This window comes from Rhinatrema bivittatum, chromosome 7 (assembly GCF_901001135.1).
Source record: "Rhinatrema bivittatum chromosome 7, aRhiBiv1.1, whole genome shotgun sequence".
NCBI classification, from domain to species: Eukaryota; Metazoa; Chordata; class Amphibia; order Gymnophiona; family Rhinatrematidae; genus Rhinatrema; species Rhinatrema bivittatum.
The window spans coordinates 310,013,029-310,034,116 of record NC_042621.1 but is presented as its reverse complement, the minus strand read 5'-3'; the positions used below and the strand labels follow the sequence as shown (position 1 = coordinate 310,034,116).

At 41.7% G+C, this 21,088-nt stretch overlaps 1 protein-coding gene across 1 annotated transcript in view; it reads right to left on the bottom strand.

Annotated features, from left to right (window-relative positions):
- The window catches only part of LOC115096252 (deleted in malignant brain tumors 1 protein-like), a 397,025-nt gene that overhangs the window by 262,666 nt on the left and 113,271 nt on the right, over window positions 1-21,088 (bottom strand). Inside the window, exons 10-11 of the mRNA XM_029610760.1 lie at window positions 13,090-13,407; window positions 5,509-5,538 (exon numbers count right to left, since the gene is read on the bottom strand). Coding sequence (XP_029466620.1) covers window positions 5,509-5,538; window positions 13,090-13,407 — 348 coding nt within the window. The remainder of the gene's footprint in view (window positions 1-5,508; window positions 5,539-13,089; window positions 13,408-21,088) is intronic.

Below are 21,088 nucleotides of genomic sequence, written 5' to 3'. Positions count from 1 at the left end.
TCAAAGAAAATCTGGACAAAGGGTTCTTTCGCCCTTCTTCATTGCTCACTGGAGCTGGCTTCTTTTTCATGGGGAAAAAGATAGTTTGCTATGCCTGTTGCGACCGTTGCTGCCCGTCTCCACTTCGCCCACCTTACCTTGTTTGCGACTCCCTCTTTGGTTGATGGAAGTTTGGCTGCCGCGGCATCATCTTGCCGTTCATTTCTGGCGTCCCCGGACCGGCTAGACGCTGGCTTCCGCCATGTTCTCCTGAAGCCTAAGGGCACACGCGTGGCCCTGACTCAAGTACCAGCTGTGGCGTGAACCTCAGGGGCGTTCCCCTCAGATGATGTCATCAAGCGCGGATATTTAAGGTCTTTGTTTTTGCTAGCTATTCGAGTTAGCAACAGTTTACCTAGCTTCCTCCATCAGGTATCGCTGTGCATGGGATTTGCTCTCTGCGACCTTGCTACTCTGCCTCCTCGGACTTTACCAGGGCTACCCGCTCCTCGGGGGCCTCGCTCTCTCTCTTGCTTTTTAGGTTGCAGTCTGGAACCGGTACTCGCTCCTCGGACCCATGTTTCCGGACCTGCTACCAAATACAACTTTTGCCAGGAAGTCACCGCTGCCTACAACACCAGTGAGTTACCATCTCTCTCTCAGAGCTTTACCTGGAACCAGGTACTCGCGCCTCGAGGGCCCACTTCTTTCCAGCTCCTGGGCTGCTTCAAGAGACTATTGTGTGAGTGTTACCATCAAGGTTCTGTTCCTGAACTCTGCATACTCTGCCTACTCACTATATTCGCTGTTCCAGTGCCTGAGGGACTACAGCCCAGCCGGGCTCTTCCAACTCACTACTGCCACCTCTGGTGGTTCACTATACAGTTTAATAAAAGATCGAGTGTGTGTCTGTCTCCCAACTCTGAGCCTGACCGGTGGCCCCTCTCGGGATCTTCCCCGTGGGCATGGTCATCTGCCACCTGCCCAAGGATCCACCTACAATTATCACAAATAATAACAATGCCCCTGCATGGACTACCAAGAGCTTAACACTATTACCATGAAGATCAGATATCCTCTCCCATTGATCACAGAGCTCTTTGACTGCCTCAGGGGGGGCACATATATTTACCAAGCTTTACCTATGGGGGTTCATACAATTTGATTAGGATCCATAAGGGAGATGAATGGAAGACTGCTTTTAATACCCGAGATGGACACTATGAATATCTGGTGATGCCCGAGTTATGTAATACCCCCTCAATTTTTCAGTTTATGGTTAATAAGATTTTTTTGAGATCTTATTACTCCCATGTGGTGGTATATCTGGACGATATCCTAGTGTTTTCAAAATCCTTGCAAGAACACTGAGTTCATGTGAAGCAAGTCCTCTAGAAGCTCCGTGAGTACCACCTATTTGCAAAAATAGAAAAATGCTCTTTCGAATAGGAGAAGCTCTCGTTCCTCAGTTATATCATTTCTCTGCAAGGCCTACACATGGACTCAGAGAAACTGAAAGCTATCCTAGAATGGTCCCAGCCCATGGGCCTTAAGGCCTTACAGTGTTTCCCAGGGTTTATGAACTATTACCATAAATTCATTCACTGCTGCTCTACATTGGCCGCACCTCTCACCGCTCTGACTAAGAAGAGCTCAATTATCAAGGAATTAGACCAACAGCTCTGTTCAAGCATTTCAGCACCTCAAGGAGGAATTCACTCATGACCTGTGCCTAAATCACCTACACTCTTCCACTTCATTCTTACTGGAGGAAGATGTTTCCACACTCAGGGTTGGGGCTGTCTTCTTACAGCATAACAACTATGGAATGAAATTGCTCTATTGGAGATCACAAGCTGCTAACCATAAAGCTAGAAGAATGTCAACATCTGTTAGAAGGGGCCAGACACAATGTGACTATTTACACAGACCACAAAAATCTGGAACATCTGGCGCAAGCACAACAACTAAACCTGCAGCAAGCCCGCTGGTCATTATTCTTCAACTGGTTTAACTTTGATCTGCGATATCGACCAGAGGAAAAGAACTGACAGGCAGAAGCCCTTTCTTGTTCCTTTGACCCCGAAGGCTCCCTAAAGCCTCCATAGCATATCATCGACCTCTCAAGAATCGTGGTTGCTGCTGTATTAGCAGTGCCACCTGGGAAGACTGTCATTCCTCACTGTTTGCATCAGAAAATTCTTCACTGGGCTCACATTTGGTGGCTCATCCAAGCATGAACCAAACCCTGGAGTTAATTTTCCAGCACTAGCTTCAGAAAAAGAATGATATGAAGCAATATGTAGAGTCCTGCCCCACATGTGCCATGAATAAAAGAATTCTCAAAATTGTCCTTGGGCGGGAGTGGGGGGGGGGGGGGGGGGTGGAGATTTATAATCGCTTCCAGTCCCCAAGGAACTCTGGACCCACTTGGCTACTGACTTTGTCACTGACCTTCCCCTCTCAGGTGGCAACACCATTATATGGGTGGTAGTGGATCACTTTTTAAAGATGGCTCATTTCATACCTCTCCCTGGTTTTCCATTAGCATCTGAATTTCACTCTTTTCATCAAGCATATCTTTTGGCTGCATGGCCTTCTCTTCATAGTCTCTCAGATTGGGGAGTACAGTTTACAGCCTGTTTCTGGAAAAGCCTGTGTAAGAAGTTTGGGATTACGTTGGACCTTACTTCAGCCTATCACTCCCAGAGAAATGGGCAAACTCAGTGCATGAATCAGAGTCTCAAAGGTTTCCTAAGAGCATACTTAAATCAATGCCAGGACAATTAGACATCCTTACTCCCATGGGCGGAGTTTTGCCACAATAATAATTTGAGAAGCTTGACCAGGTCCTCACCATTTTATGTAGTGTTTGTCCATTATCCTCGTATACCCCGGTCTCTCGACAAATCGCATCAACCTGGGAACTTGGTTTGGCTTAGGACCAAAAGCTTACTCCTTAAAATGTCTTTGCTCAAGTTCACCCCAAGATTTGTGGGACCATTTCCCATTGTGTGGCAAGTAGCACCAATAGCCTATAAATTCAAGGTACCTATATCTCTATGAACTCATGACATCTTCCACATTTCCCTACTGGAACCAGAAAAGTTATCTTGGCCACCCAGACCACCTTTCAAATCCACTGAAGTCACAATGGAGGAAGACTCTCAGTATGAAGTTGAGGGGATTTTAGACTCCCAGAAAGTCAGGAACCAAATCTAATACCTAATCATATGCAACCATTTTAGACCTGAGCCCACTTGAAACCTCCAAGACCCCAGTTGTTACGGGACTGCCATAGACATTTCCCCAACAAGCCTAGGCCAGGAAGATTGGGGAGGGGTTTTGGAGAGGGGATGCTGTTATGTTTGGCGGCCCAATGGTCGACCTTGTAAGCCACCATATTCACCCTGGATGGTGCTGGCCTCTTTCTGCAGTGCAGATGGTGCCAGTGAAGGAACACTGCTGAGAGCATTGCATGGTGCCTCAACGCCACCATCTCCATGCTCCCTCATGAAGTTCTCTTACATGTGCATGCGCTCAGAGCTTTAAAGTGCTCATGGTGGGAATAGACCTTGCGGCTCCCACTGATAACATTACTGGCTCCTTGTATATAAGGCTCTCCAGAATGCTGCCATGTCACCTCTGTAACAGGTCTCCTGCATTATCACACCAATACTTAAAGAACTTCACTGGTTACCCATTATTCACTGTATACAATCCAAAGCACTATCCATGATTCACAAAACTCTGTATAATAACAAAATGGAATGGCTCACCGCATCTTTACATTTTCACGTTCCACAAAGAACACTAGGTCAGCTAACACTGGCCTCTTACCGGTACCATCCCCCAAACTGGCTCATTTAAATTCAGTGCGTGAACGGGCACTATCTATTGCTGGCCCTCTGCTGTGGAATTCCCTTCCACAGGAGCTACGACTCGAGCCAAATTTGCAAACCTTTAAAAAAGGCATTAAAACTTGGCTTTTTTTTTTTTTTTTACAAGCCTTCCCTTAGGAACAGCATGACTGTGAGATCAGTAGTTTTCTGCTTAGCAAAGTTTCTTTTAGTCTTTAAGATCTTAGAAATGTGTTTTTATCTTTTATTTTTTCTAACAAATATTGTATTTCTGATCTATTATAGTTGTTTTATATGTCTTTTATTTTAAGATTAAATGTTATTTCTTTTAATTTGATGTTTTAAATGCCTATAACAGGGCATGATTAGTTTGTACACTGATGTGATGCTTAATTTTGAACACCTTTATAAAAAAACAAATAAATAATAAAAATTAACAGTTCATGTTGTTCCTGCGTTCTTGCTTCCTGATTGTTCCTGCATTCCTGTTCCTGCTTGTTCCAGCCTTGCCGCGTCTAGCCTTGCCTCACCTCATCCCTGCTTTGTCTTGTCTCGTCCAGCCTTGTCCCCTTCTCCTTGTCTCATCCAGTGCCTTCATGTGTCCTCATCCATTCCAGCCTGACCTCTTGGAATCAACTTCTTTCTTTGGACCTGACTGCACTTGCCTGCTGCCTAGACCTGACCTCTTGCTTGGATCTGACCATGTTTACTTGCCACTTGGACTTGACCTCTTCCCTGGACCTGACCACATCTGCCCATTGCCTGCCCTGGCTCTTGGCCTGTCTCTGTGTCTTCATTTTGCTGCCTGCCCTTATCCTGGCATGCCCTTGGATTCTTGCTCTCTCTACCGCAGTAGGGACCCAACTAAGACATGTTGGCTGCCAGAACCCATAGGTGAAGCTGCAATCTATCCCTCTACACAGTGCATTTGCCAGCTGCTGGCGTAGACCTTGTAGATTCGCCTACAAGGCTGCATGAACTGCACTGCAGCAGTAAGGGCTCACTTCCACACCAATCATTACATTCAACATATCTACGATGATGCCTAAATCTTTTTCCTGAGTGAAAATCACCTAATTGGTTAATGATGAGGGTATTTAAGTTTTTCTATCTTCTTTGGGCCTGATGATGTTTATGGAAGTGGAACTGTTGGATTTTGTGGGCTCCAGTTTTTTATTTTTGATATTGTACTTGTTTTGTAAGTTCTTTATTTTGCTTTTGTAATAGTGTAATAAAATGTTTTATGTTGTGATTAATTCGGGATGTACTATTTATTTTAGTGCTGCGTTGCTAATAACCCCCTGAAGAAACCTTTGGTAGTGAACCAGTGACAGCAGCCATTAGAATTTTGGGATTTAAGCTAATGAAGATTTTTCTTTTTCCTTAAGCTTTTTAAAATAAAAATTGCACAAGAGGTGTTTTTACCCATGATGGCAAGTACCAGGCCACAAGAACCTGGTAATTGCCAGGTTCTTATGGCCTGGATTGGCCTCTGTTGGAAGCAGGATGCTGGGCTTGATGGACCCTTGGTCTGACCCAGTATGGCATTTTCTTATGTTCTTATGATCACATAGCAATCTTATATGTAACACATGTGAGATCTGAAGAAAGTGCGTTACTGTTCTATTTTATGTCATGAAACAGAGAGCATATAAAAATCTGAAGTTACCTAGTGGTCTAGCTGGAGAGGATCCTGGAGCTGTTAAAAAAACCAAAACAAAACATGTGGTCATTCTCTGGTTATCTGCTTGTATTACTACTTATCTCCATAGCGCTACTAGATATACACAGGGATAGCGCTGTCTGATTCTTAACCAAGCATAGACTCCCTAAATTGCCCAACAAAATCGATTATAATTGCTAATTCAAGAAATAAAATATGAATATGAGGATTTCTAGTGTAGTGCAGGTTGGAGCAGTGATCTGAGGACCCATGCAACCCCGTTCCATTCCCCTGACCCCCAAGGATGCATTAGGTCCCTCATAGATTGAGTAAGTAACACATTTTCAGAAGAACAAGAATAAATATGGGAGTTATCTTGGAGAGTTCTGTGTATACTGATGGCTCCTTCTAAATAGTAATTTTTATTGATATAATCCGAAGATATTTTCTTCAATAACATGTATTTCTGTCTAGCTAAGTTTATATTTTATATTCCCATTTGGTAGCTCTCTCAGGAATTGGTTAAATCTTTCTTCATGTGAGAGACATAATGGCCTCCTTCCAGGTTTCATCAGTTCTTTCTCTGGAAATGGTGACGTGGGGAAGGTGAGACAGCACAAAGCAGCTCATGTGAGAGCTAATTCCAGGGCTTGGCCTTGTCTGGTCTCCAGGGTTTATTATATCAGTAGCATTTTAATTTGTAACCTGCTTCGATTATTTGGAGAGAGCAGGAAATAAATTGGATAAAAAAATAAATAAATGTATTTAATCCCAGGCTATTTTGTCAATAAAGATGCCTAATAACATTTATTTTCTGTCGATAAGCAGGCTGAATTAGCCATGCTGTTTAGGTGACGTCATCTCGGTGGTGCCTGGCAGACATTTGAGTCTCCAAGTCAAAGTTTTTGATCTGTTGCGCCTGTGGGGCACTTCCAGCTCGAAATGCGAGCCCGGTCTCTTCAGTTCGATTTTTTTCCGCTCTCAGGCACGGACGTCTCTAACTTTCCTTTCTAATTAACTTTCAATGCTAATTCTCTATCTCTCACTTCTTAATCACATCTGCGATATCTCAAACAGCACTTTTTAATGCTACAATGTCCACACCAAAGAAACTGGGGTTCAAATATTGTCAGTGTGGACACATAATGTCCGTCACTGACAATCATAATTATTTTTACATTTGTCTAGGTCCAGACCATGACCAGGCCAAATATAAGGACTGCGGCCATATGTCTCCTAGAGCTAGGAGTCAAAGAGCCACAAAGATTGCTGCACTCCGTGAAAGAGAAGGTGCCTCCTCGTCGGGGAGTTATATGCCTTCTCCGAGGCATTCGATTCAGTCCTCCCCGGGACCTAAATCAAAAATTAAAGCAGTGTCCAGACGAGCTTCATCTGAGGAACCAAGGGGTGAGAAACACCAGACCCCTCAACTGGTACAAGTTGCCTCAGCACCTAAAAAACCCAGAACCGAAAAAAGTCCGGGTGCATCGTCGTAACGTCAGCACCATGGAAAACATTGGGATGCATCGCAATTAAAACGCGCCGATTCACATTCATCGGCACATGACGCATTGAAGCATTCGACAACGCACGATGCTACGAAGTGCTCATTGGGGCATGATTCAACGAAGTGTTCATCGCTACACGACCCATCGAAGTGGCACTCGGCGCATGAATCTGGAGCGCATTCATCAAAGCACGATGCATCACTGCATCCATTGATGCATTACGCATCTACAAAGACGAAACTATCTGGTCAGGTCTTTCGACGCAAACTAGTCCTTTTAAACTTGCTGTTCTTGCCAAAAAACATCATACATCAAAAAAGTAAAGTCTTAAAGGGGAATAACGGATCACACAAATCTCCATACTCTTGTCTGACCCTTTTCAGGATATCCTTTCTCAGCCTCCCTGGGTATCACCACCTCCTATACAGATTAGCTCAAGATCAGCATCATCAATGGTCACCCAGACTATAATGTCTGGAATGTCAACCCGTTCACACTCAAAGGCTTTATCTGACCAAGAACAGGAATCTGGAGAACAACCAATGGTACCTCACAAGAAACATTATCATAAGAAACCTGAAACACAAGCCATTAGATCTCAAAAGGTGATAGACAAGATCTTTTTCATTATTAAAGATTTATTCTCTATGTCACAGCCTCAGGATTCACCTCCATGTTCTGGTTCAGGGGGTGATGCAGATCCACAGTCTGCGGTTTCTTCCCCTGAGGAGCAACAATCGCCAACCATGGTATCCCATCCACATACAGTCCCATGCTCTCCACAGGCCATTGAACAAAGTTCTCTATGAGATTACTTCCTACAAGACCATTCTCCGGACAGCACAATGGGAATTCCCTCTGACCCCCAGAGGAACCTCCGGACCACTCATCTCCTCCGGAAGATCTCACCTATTCAAAATTTGTAGAAAAGATGGGCAATCTTCTGTGAGTAGAGATTCATAAAATTCCCAACACATGTCAGGAGGTTCGGCTTACTAAAAATACTAGATGTTCCAGCAGACCCATCAGCTCTTCCTTCTCATAAACTACTAGACTTAGTCCTATCCATAATGTGGGAAACTCCTCAAGCAATTCTTCTAGTTTCCAGAAACTTAAGAGTTAAAATTCAGACTTCAGAAGACCGCAACATATGGTGTTTTCCAGCTTCCTCACTAATCAGTTGTAGTAGAATCTGCCATAAAAAGGGCCAAAAAATCAAGACTACACGCTTCTAGTTCTCCATTTAAAGAACTTAAAATTCTGGATGACTATGCCAAGAAAACCTTTCAAAGTGTTAAGCCAACTTCAAGGATTCAACAGCACTAATTTTATATGGTGTAGTACCTTTACGAGACCTTACAGCTCCTAAAACCATTTTTACAATCTGAAGCAGGTCAACCAATCATTCCTCAACCATTCTATGACCTACAGGAGGGCCTAAGACACCTTCTTAGAGCAGTATATGAATCTTTCGAAAATGTCCTCATGAAAATCTGCTACTGCTATAGCAACGCATCAAATGGCCTGGTTATGCTTCATCCAGGCCTTCACTTAATCTACAGTTCCAGCAATTCCTTACTAATTCAGACAATGACTTTTACCTAAAACTCTCTGACAAGTGTAGCCTATACACTTATGCCTCTTCTCATCATATTATTGTATTATCTAATTTGTTCAGTTATTCTTTCTATCGCTCCGGCTATCCTAGCCCTCCAGGTTAATACCCCTTGTTATATGTAACTTTCATTTCTTGTTATATGGTTGACTTTGTTATTCCCCTCATGATAACTTGTTTGGTGAAAAACTCAAAGATACTGTGGCACAATCTCATCTTTGTCAGAATGCCTTTCAGCTGGTACCCAGGAACCAGATAGCCATGGGTTACTACCCACAATACTTCCTCATTCCCAAATGCTCAGGGGCTCTCCTTCCGATCGTGGATCTGTGCTCCCTAAACAAGTATATTTGGAAAGAGAAATTCAAGATGACATCCCTCAAACTGGTATGCCCTTTCATACAGAAAAATGACTGGATGTGCTCTTTAGATCTCAAGGATGCTTACACACACATCCCAATACACCCTTCCTGTTGGTGAGTCCTCTGCTTCCAGGTCAACTCCATACACTACCAATACAAAGTTCTACCCTTTGGTCTATCCTCAGCTCCCAGAGTCTTCACCAAGTATCTAGCAGTGGCTGTAGCTCACCTAAGGCGTCAGGGGATCCACCTTTTTCCCTACCCCGATGATTGGCTGATAGTATCTCCCAACCAGATGTCTCTCTGTCAGCATCTAGAATCCACAATCTCCTGCCTGGAGTTCCTGGGTTTCCTCATAAACTACAAGAAATCAGTACTCAAACCGACTCAAGTTTTACATTTCATAGGAGCCAAAATAGACTTGATCTAATCTCGAGCCTTCCTGCCCCAATAAAGGATTGATTATCTTCACCACTTCTGCAAGTACTTGCTCCACAATTCAAGGATCACATCTCGGCAAGTGTTTAGTATTACTCGGTCACATGGTAGCAGCTATCCATGTAGTACCTCATTCTTGTCTTCACATGTGCCATCTTCAGTGGGGACTAAAAGCACAATAAACACAATATCTTCAACCAATGTCTTCTCAGATAACCATATCAATCTTCATAAATCCAGAAGTGCTAAACATGGGATCACCTCTTCAGGATCCAACCCACAATCTCATATTAACCACGGATGCTTCAACACAAGGTTGGGGATCTACTTACTCCATTACAAAACTCAGGGTCAATGGTCGAAAAAAGAACTTCATTACCAAATAAATCTTTTGGAACTTATAGCCATGAGCTATGACTTAATGACCTTTACACATCTCCTACAAGGACATACCATCATGATTCACACGGACAATCAATTGGCCATGTTTTATATAAACAAGCAAGGAGGGTCAAGTTCCTGGATTCTTTGCAAGGAAGCAGTGTGGATCTGGGAATGGGTCCTCAACAACTCGATAACCGTTAGAGTCACATACCTACCAGGCATAGCGAACACCTTAGCTGACTGGCTCAGCAGACTGTTTCACCTCCACGAATGGTATCTCAACCCATCAATAACTAACAAAATCTTTCTTCATTGGGTTCAACCTTGGATAGATCTTTTTGCCACAGAACAAAACCGGAAAGTTCTTCAATTTTGTTCCGTACACCCAAGCCATCTCAGGACAACACAGGATGCCTTCCTAATGTCATGGTCGATAGGTCTCCTTTATGCGTTTCCTCCAATTCTACTCATCTCAAAAACAGTACAGAAAATAAGAGACAGAGCCCATGTGATTCTCAAGGCTCCAGTATGGCCGAGTCAATCTTGGTTTGCTTATCTAGTTCAGTACTCCGAAACTGAACCCTTAGATCTAGGTCAAAACCCAGATCTCCTGACTCAGGAGGAAGGATCTATTCTATACCCTCTCCACTCCTCCCTCCATCTCACAGCTAGAAAACCATGAACGGGAAGCTTTACAATCATTAACACTTCCTCTAGATATCAAAGAGATTATAATAGCAGCTAGGAAACCATCAAACAGATGTAATTACTCTTTTAAATGGAAAAGATATGCCAACTGGTGCCAAATTCGAAGCATTAGCCCTTTCTCCTCTGAACCCTCAGAAATTCTTTCCTACTTACTACATCTGTCTAAAACAGGATTAGCAATAACACCAGTTAGAGTTCATCTAAGTGCTATTGCTGCTTATCACGAAAGAATCAAAAGTTTCTCAATAGCTTCCCACCCGTTGTCTCGCGCTTTAGGAAGGGACTTCTAAGTCTACAATCCCCCATCTGCAAACCATCCCGTACCTTGGAATTTGAATGTGGTTTTATCAGCAATAATGAGAGCCCCTTTCGAACCACTAAATTCTGTTCATCTCAAATATCTCACTTGGAAAGTGGTTTTTCTGATAGCAATAACCTCGGCCTGAAGAATCAGTGAGTTGCAAGCATTATTTCACTTTTTTTTCCCCTACCCACAATTTTACCATGACAAAGCAGTTCTGAGAACTCATCCCAAGTTTCTACCTAAGGTAGTTTCAGCTTTTCACATTAATCAAGACATCTCCTTACCTATCTTCTTTCCTAAACCTCATAAAAACAAGAGGAAATCTATCCTCCATACTTTGGACTGTAAAAGAGCTTTAGCTTATTATAAACAAAGAACTCAACCTCACTGCCGAGCTTCACAACTGTTCATTTATTTATTTATTTATTTTTAATTTTTATATACCGATGTTCCTGTAAAGAATACATATCGCACCGGTTTACAAGGAACTGAACAGTCGCCTCCAGGGCGGAAATACATTAAAACAGTCGCCTCAAGGCAGAATAAATTAACACAAGTATACAGGAAAACTATTAAAAGAGAACTTTCATAAACTCAATTAAATGTAACTGTGAACCATAAATCAGGAACCATAAATCAGGAACATATGTACAGAGGTAGGTATATCGTCTGTCGCTTCACCAGATTTTAGCTCTCAGGGAAAGCTTGAGTGAATAGCCAAGTCTTTAGCTTCTTTTTGAATGTCGGAAGGCATGGTTCTTGGCGGAGGTCCGGTGGGAGCAGGTTCCAAAGATGGGGACCTGCAGTGGACAGAGCTCGTTTCCTCAATGAGGTTTTTGTTGGCTGGGTGTGAAGCATGTTCTGGTATGCACTTCTGATCGGTCTATTGGAGACGTGTTGCTGTAGTTGGAAGGATAGGTTGAGGGGGGAGATGTTGTGAAGAGCCTTGTGAATCATCATGAGGGATTTAAATTGTATCCTAAATTTTATGGGCAGCCAGTGAAGATTTTGGAGGATAGGGGTGATGTGATCCCATTTTTTGGTGTTAGTGAGAATTCTGGCTGTCGCGTTCTGGACCATCTGAAGTGGTTTGAAGTGGTTTGTTCATCTCATTCAACCCCAACTCGTTAGAAGTAGCAGTTTGAAAAAGGACAATCTCTAACTGGATCACAAATTGCATCCAATTCTGTCTTTCCTCAGCACATCAAACATTATCTACTCTAGTCACTGTTCACCAGGTGTGAGCCACAGCATCCTCTGTGGCACATCTCCATAATGTCTTCATAGAAAACATCTGAAAAGCAGCTACTTGGTCATCAATACATACTTTTACCGATCATTATTGTCTTGACCAACTGTCAGCTTCAGACAGCGTTCTAGGAAAATCAGTATTATCAAATGTGCGTGCCGAAAAAGACATGTCCACGAAGAGAGAGAGAGAGAAAAAAAACCAGACAGCATGAACTTTTATTAATTCTCAAGCCATCCTCACTATAAAGGTGTTCTTTCTTTAAGCGTGGGACACCCAAACAGCATGGCTAATTCAGCCTGCTTATCGACGAAAAAGAAGCAGTTTGCTTACCATAAACGGTGTTTTTCATAGATAGCTGGATGAATTAGCTATACATACCCTTCCTCCTCCTTGGACACGTCTCCTTCTCCAGATTCCATCTATCTTTTTCTATCTAGCTTTCTAACAAACTGAAGAGACTGGGCTCGTGCTTCGCACGGGAAGTGCTGCATAGGCACAGCAGATCAAAAACTCTGACTTGGAGACTCGAATGTCCACCGAGATGACGTCGCCCAAACAGCATGGCTAATTCATTCTGCTATCTGCGGAAAACACCATTTATGGTAAGCAAACTGCTTCTTCCTGACTAGCTAAGTCTATATTTTATCCTCCCATTAGAAAGCTCTCTCAGGAATTGGGTAAATCTTTCTTCAGGTGGAAGCCATTGTGGCTTCTTCCAAGTTTCACAAACTCCTTTCTACTTGAAGCCTTGGATTTTAGTGACCAGTGGTAGGTGAGGCAGCACAAAGCAAGTCATGTGAGAGTTAATTCAAGTATTTGTCCTAGTCCGGTCTCCAGCCTTTATTATGCCAATAGCAATTCTTAGGTCAGGCCTTCCCCCTCCCAAGGGTTGTGAGTGCTACTTGGAGGTAATGAATCTTGAATCTGTTCTGTGTAATGATAATAGTGTAGTGACGGATATAAATTACTGGAAACACACCCACGTAAAGCAGATATGATGAATAAAGTTAATTTACCTGAGCATACAACGCTAGCATCTCTAGCATGGCCACAGACACTCGTGGCCCAGCCACTGTTAAAGCACTGCCACAGATAGGGTTCACTTCCTGTACACTGCACGTTACCCAGAAGGACACTTCCTACTCCTTGACCATAAAAGGCATTTCCTGGGGCAGAAAGCGCTGACCCACAGCCCAGCTGCCTGCACACGACCTGAGCATCAGTGAGATCCCATCCATTATCACAAACTGTGCCCCAGACTCCGTTGTAGTAAACTTCAACACGACCCCTGCATTGGTCCTCTCCGTTAGCTAGTCGCAGAGCTTGAGGCTGATCTAAAATAGCAAAAGATAAATAATCACCATAGGATGGAGCTTCTTATACATGTTTATTTTTTACATTTTCATTTCCATTTCTGTTTATTCATTGGATGCTTTGCCTTTTATAAATACATTAAAGCAAGTTGCAATTAATCATAAAAGCAAACCATATTAAAAATTACAGTCATATGAGTAAACAAGTAAACAATCATAATAACAAATTCTGGATCTGTACCTAGATATTCCAGTTCCTGCCCTCCCAGACTCTGCTCATATTGCAAGCCTTCAGTTTTTTTTCTAAACAACAAAAGTTTCTGCTTCTATCTGTAGTTCCCAGAGAACTCTGTTCCAGAAACATGGGGAAAACAAGCAAACCCACACTGTCATGTCAGTGTTACCCTGGGCACCAACAGGAAGGCAGTGGCCAAAAGGGTTTGCTGAGTCCTTGCTCCTTCTCCCCATGCTCTCAAAATTAATCATATCTTTTACGATGTGCCAAAAGACAGCCAGAATATGAGCAGCTACGTACAGCCGCCAGATATGTCTGAGGCAATGAATGTATTGCACATAATTCTGGTTCAGAGTCTGAACTGAGTCATAACCTGAATCGGGTCAGAATAATCCAGATTTGAACTGGAACAAACTTAAGTAGAGATTCATCCACCCACAGTAACAGTATATTAGAGTTAGAGGTGAAGTGAGAGGAACTACATTCTCTATTGTTTTTCTCATCGTGCTCTCTAAGGGCCTCATTTTTAAAAACATTTACATGCTTAAAACTGGGTTTTCCATGTGTAAATGCACTTTGCCTGTGTAAGTGGGCTTTTGGAAATTGCTGCAGTATAAGCTATTGAATTGTGCAGAGGATATTCACATGGAAGTGCACTTTACATGAGTAAATGGCTTTTTAAAATTGCTACGATAGTATCTTACATTTACACATGTAAATCCTTTGGCAGTGACCTCCTTAGGTATTGGTACATGCATCTATGGCCCCTATGCCAGAGTGTACAGGATGTTGTATTTCTAAAGAAGTTTATGGACAAGAGTAGCTTTTCCCCCTATGAGAAGTCTGAATAGGCTGTGAAGGGTACTGAACATGTGGACAGTGCAAAAGGTTGCCTTGGAACTGGCGAAAGAATGTTCCAGGGCTTATCGGTCATCTTATGGTCAGACTGACAGTGGGGTACAGCCTCTATGGGCTCAGTCAATGGGAAAAGTCATAAAAACCCTGACTCTATTGAGTCCTGGGGCTGCTCCAGATTTGGAAGGATAGAGACAGGTTGGAGCTGTGATCCTCTTCCAGGCTTACAGAAGGGATGCAGCAGGAGTGGGGCAGGGATTTTCTCCCCAAATCTCAGGCATCCTAAAGGTAAGAACTAAAGCGTTACAATACTGTTTGAAAATCTGAAGAAACCTATGCTTCCTGGTGACCAGAATTGCTGGGTCATCTCAAATTTGCATATCTTTGAGACTGCTTCAGCTGCGGCTAGAGTCCTAACCAATGTAAAAAAATTTGATCATATTACACTCACCTTGATGGAATTGTCTTGTTACCGATAAAATTTAGAATTGAATACAAAGTTCTCTGTCTAATAGATAAAGCACTAAATAATGAAAAGACAGAATGGCTAAATGCAGCCCTGTGGATTCATACTCCGCAGCGTAGTCTACGATCAGCAAACAAAGGTTTTTTACATATTCCTTCAGTCAGGTCTGCGCAGTCAGGGAAAGAGCACTATCCTTGGTGGGACCTGAACTACAGTCATTACCAAACTTTTTTTAGAAAAAGCATTAAAAACCTGGTTATTTAGAAGAGCATTTGGAGAGGAAGCATCCCTTCCCCTGCCCCTCCACCCTGTCCCCCAGCAAATAACCTGAACTCCATGGTACCCTTGTTGATCCTCGAACTTCTCTACTCATCTGTACATAACATGACTAGACCCTTGTATATGGTGCATATCTATTAATGCGTTTCAAGTTACTCCTCCCAGTTCCCTTCACCCCTGTTTTATGTACGTTCTATGCTCTGTTCCACGTAAACCGATATGATGTTTCGACGAATACAGGTATATAAAAACATTCAAATAAATAAATAAATAAAGTATTTTAAACAATGTAATGGTTTTTATTAAGAGCAGTCAAGCTAGGAGAAAGCGAGTTTTTACGTTAATTGCTATCTTTTATGGTAGATATTTCTTGTTTTAATTTCATTTGCATTTTATATTTTAATTGTTTTATTTTAAATGTTTTATTTGATGTAAATAGAAGCACCATCTTCTTTTTTTTAGGACAGCCCATAATGCTACCCTACGTCCCTTGCATTTCAGTTAGTTAGATATTGTTTTTAACATAAAGCGCAACGCCTTCTTTTCTGTCCTCTCTATCCTTCCTTAATAAGTTATAGCCCAGGATGACCGTATCCCAGTCATGAGACTCTGTGAACCATGTCCCTGTAACAGCAGCAATATCCAAGTCTGCTTCTGCCATTAGAGCCCGCAGGTCTGGGATTTTATTACCCAGATCCAGCTTTTGTGCTCATAGCTTTCCAGCTTCTTTCCCCTCAGCTTGCTGCTCTTTTTGGACATTTTATATGCTCTATTCAGCATACTTTCGTCGTTTTCTTCTCCCACACCTTGGAAATGTTGGGGGGTGACATTCCAATTTCTCCCTGCCCACCCCATCCTCTAGTTTAAATGTCTTATGGTATATGATTTGAATTTTTCACTTACGATCCTTTTTCCTGCCACAGACAAATGTAAGCCATGTTTGACTTAGAGCCTTTTACTGTTCCATACATGGCCCCAGCCCTCAATATATCCAAAACTTTCTTCGGTACACCAGGTTTTGAGCCATGCATTGAAGTTATCTATATAGCTTAGCCTCTCCTTCCCCTTTCCATAAACAGGTAACACTTCTGAAAAGGCAATAGTTTTTTGCTATAAGTTTACTCTGCTTCCCCAGAGCCTAGAAGTTTCTCTATAGCACTTGGATGCTGTTACCAGCAAGGTTGTTGGTTCCCAGATGGACGATAATGTCAACTTCGGAGTCCTTACTTTTTTCATTGATTGCACTGATTATTTGATTTGTATTTTTACTAGCTGAGGAACCTGTAAGGCACTTAACTATAGTGTTCCCAAATTAGTGCCTCTGATGACTGAGTCTCCCAGCACAATGAGCTTTCTCTTATGGTGTTTGGCTGTATTATGGAATTTCTGTGCACATTGGGTTTCTTCTTATCTTTCAGATACCACTTCAGTCTCCCTTGCTTCATTTTCCAATACAGAGGAGGCATTTTGTACTTGCATCACTTGAGAGAATGGGTGCCTCCAGATCACAGGTTTTTATCCTACTAGAACCCACTGAAATCCATTTATTCTTGGGTTTCTGGATGCTCTGTGCAAGTGGTGGAGGACATCTGGATTGCACAATAGAGAAAAATGGATGTCTTTGGGGCACAGATCTTATCCTACCTGAGCCCACTTGTAAACCACTTGTTTCTGGGATTCTGAATCTTTTGTGGTAGTGGAGGAAAGTTACCTGAATGCTGTAAAGTGAGTGAGGCTTCCTTGGTGGTTGTTAATTCCTTTTTTGTTACAGCTAATGCAACTTTAATGTGATTAGACTCCTTTTTCATGCCAGATCATTTGCCTCAGGCTAAAAGCACCACAGTTGTTACATTGAATAATAGTCATTTTGTTCAATAGATTTTATTGAATTAATAAATTATTTTCTTACCAATTACTGTGATTATCTACCCCAGAAAGACTATATTAGAAGAGCAAGCTCTGGGGTGGATGGGTAGAGGGGTAGAGAGGAAGGGCTTCTAACGGTTGACATTATTAGTAATCAAATCAGTAAACAAAACAGCAGAGGTAAAAGCAATATATATATATATATATATAGGGAAAAATATAGATGAAAGTTAAATTAATTTAGACTTTTTAAGCTTAGTCAAAGCAGTACTCAGGTAAACTGCTTTGCCCCTCAGCCAGGTCACCATGTGCTTTGAAATTCTGTCTCTAACTAGATTATAGTAGATACCTCTTGCTGTGCAATTGTTTCAAACCACATAAGAACGTAAGGATCAGACCAAGGGTCCATCAAGCCCAGTATCCTGTTTCCAACAGTGGCAAATCCAAGATATAAGTACCTGGCAAGTACCCAAACATTAAATAAATCTCAAGCTACTATTGCTTAATAATTAATAGCAGTTTATGGCTTTGTCCTCTAGAAACGTATCCAAACCTTTTTTAAACCCAGCTTCACTAACTTCTGCAACCACATCTTCTGGCAATGAATTCCGGAGCTTAACTATGCGCTGAGTAAAAAATAATTTTCTTTGATTTATGTTAAATGAGCTATTTGCTAACTTCATGGAGTTCCCTCTAGTCCTTCTGTTATCTGAGAGCGTAAATAACCGATTTACATTAACTTGTTCAAGTCCTTTCATAATTTTGTAGATCTTTAACATATTCCCCCTCAGTTGTCTCTTCTCCAAACTGAACAGCTCTAACTTCCTTAGCCTTACCTCATAGGGCAGCCATTCAATGACTTATCATTTTGGTCGCCCTTCTCTCTACCTTCTCCATCGCAACTATATCTTTTTTGAGCTGCGGTGACCAGAATTGTACACAGTATTCAAGATGTGATCTCACCATGGAATGATACAGAGGCATTATGACATGCATTGTTTTATTTGCCATTCCCTTCTTAATAATTCCTATATTCTGTTTGCTTTTTTGACCACCATAGCACACTGAGCTGATGATTTAAATGTATTATCCAGTATGATGCCTAGACCTCTTTCCTGGGTGGTAACTCCTAAGATAGAGCCTAGCATTGTGTAACTACAGCAAGGGTTATTTTTCCATATATATATATTACTTTGCACTTGTCTACGTTAAATTTCATCTGCCATTTGGAAGCCCAGTCTTCCAGTCTTGCAAGGTCCTCCTGCAATCTATCCCAATCCGCTTGAGAATTAACTACTCTGCATAATTTTGTGTCATCCGCAGATTTGATCGCATCACTCATCGTATCCTTTTCCATATCATTTATAAACATATTAAAAAGCACCGGTCCAAATACAGATCCCCGAGGCACTTCACTGTTTACCTTTTTCCACTGTGAAGACTGACCATTTAATCCTAGTCTCTGTTTCTTGTCTTTTAACCAGCTTCAATTCCACAAAAGGACATCACTTCCTATCCCATGACTTTTTAGTTTTCTTAGAAGCCTCTCATGAGGGACTTTGTCTAATGCCTTCTGAAAATCCAAATACACTACATCTACCGGTTCTCCTTTGTCCTCATGTTTATTTACCCCTTCAAAAAAATGTAGGAGATTTGTGAGGCAAGACTTCCCGTGGGTAAATCCTTGTTGGTTGTTTCCCATTAAACCATGTATATCTAAATGTTTTTTGATTTTATTCTTTATAACTGTTTCCACGATTTTGCCCGGAACTGAAGTCAGGCTTACTGGTCTATAATTTCTCGGATCACCCCTGGAGCTCTTTTTAAATATCGGGGTTACATTGGCCATCTTCCATTCTTCAGGGTGAATGGATTATTTTAATGATAGGTTACATCATGAAATAGATCTGAAATTTCATTTTTTAGTTCTTTCAGAACTCTGGGTTGTATTCCTTCCGGTCCAGGTGTTTACTACTCTTCAATTTGTCAGTTTGGCCTACCCCATCTTCCAGGTTCACCGTGATTTGGTTCACTTCATCTGAATCATCACCCTTGAAAACTGTCTCCAGAATGGATATCTCCCCAACATCCTCTTCAATAAACACCAAAGAAATCGTTTTATCTTTCCGCAATGGCCTTTTCATCCTTAAGTGCCCTTTTAACCCCTCGATCATTTAACGGTCCAACTGACTCCCTTGAAGGCTTCCTGCTTCAGATATATTTTAAAAACTTTTTATTGTTAGGTTTTGCCTCTATGGACAACTTCTTTTCAAATTCTCTCTTAGCCTGTCTTATCGATGTCTTTCATTGAACTTGCCAATGCTTGTGCTTAATCCTATTTTCTTCTGGTGGATCCTTCTTCCAATTTTTGAATGAAAATCTTTTGGTTAAATTAGCCTCTTTCACTTCACTTTTTAGCCATGCTGGTAATCGCTTGACCTTTCTTCCACCTTTCTTAATGAGAGGATTACATATGGACTGTGCTTCTAGGATGGTATTTTTTTATCAATGTCCACGCCTGTTGCACACTTTTTACCTTTGTAGCTGCACCTTTCAATTTGTTTTTTAAATATTTTTCTCATTTTATCAAAGTTTAGTGCTACAGCTGTGGATTTACTTACTGTCCCCCTCCTGGTCATTGATTCAAATTTGATCATATTATGATCACTATTACCAAACAGCCCTACCACCATTACCTCTCTCACTAAATCCTGTGCTCCACTGAGAATTAGATCTAAAATTGCTCCCTCTCTTGTCTGTTCCAGAACCAATTGATCCATAAAACTGTCATTTATTCCATCCAGGAACTTTATCTCTCTAGCATGTCCTGACGTTTCACTTACCCAGTCCGTATTGGGGTAATTTAAATCTCCATTATTACCGCACTACCAATTTGGTTAGCTTCCCGCATTTCACTGTCAGTCTCACCATTTTGACCAGGTGGACGGTAGTATACTCCTATCACTATAGTCTTCCCCAACACATAAGGGATTTCTACCCATAAAGATTCGATTGTGCATTTAGTCTCATGCAGGATGTTTATCCTGTTGGACTCTATACCATCCCAGACATAAAGTGCCACACCTCCTCCCGAGTGCTCCTCTCTGTCATTGCGATATAATTTGTACCCCGGTATAGCACTGTCCCATTGGTTGTCCTTCTTCCACCATGTCTCTGAGATGCCAATTAAATCTATGTCATCATTCACTGCTATACATTCTAATTCTCCCATCTTACTTCTTAGACTTCTGGCATTAGCATACAAACATTTCAAAATGAGATTTTTGTTTGTATTTTCATTCCGCTTTTCAGTTGATAGGGATTAACTGGAATCTTTTAGCTTAGGAGAGTTTTTAATTATAGGCACTTGGACTACTTTTCTTATTGGAACCTCACTGTTGGGATGCCCTAACTCTAATGCTTCATTAGTAACCTTCGAAGATACCTCCCTCTGAACCATGCCTTGCTGATTGATTGTCGGCTTTCCCCTTTGTTTTAGTTTAAAAGCTGCTTTATCTCCCAGATAGCTGGTAAGCAGTGCTCTTTGTTACTCTTAATAACAGACAGGGAATTTAAAATAACTAGCAAATATAATTCCAACCAGAAAACCAGTGTAAGACTCCAGCAACATACAAGACAGAATAAAAACAGCAGAAATAAAACACTGCCTATTGGAGATTTTTTTTTTTTGGCTAAATTAATCAGCTACACACAAGACAGCACATAGCAGAAATATGCAAAAACTATTGGGAAAACAGCAATCCAGCCACACTCAACAACAGATTCAAAACAACAGTGAAAAAAACAATATAAATAATGGGAAAATATAGAAGAAAGCTATATTAATTTAGACTTTTTAAACTTAGCCAAAGCAGGATTCAGGTAAGCTGCTCAGCTTCTCAGCCAGGTCACCATGCGTATTCTTGCTTACTGTGGCTTCCTTGGATAGTGATGTCACAGAGCTGGCTCTTCTATCTTCCTTCTCTGTGTCCTGACCAGAC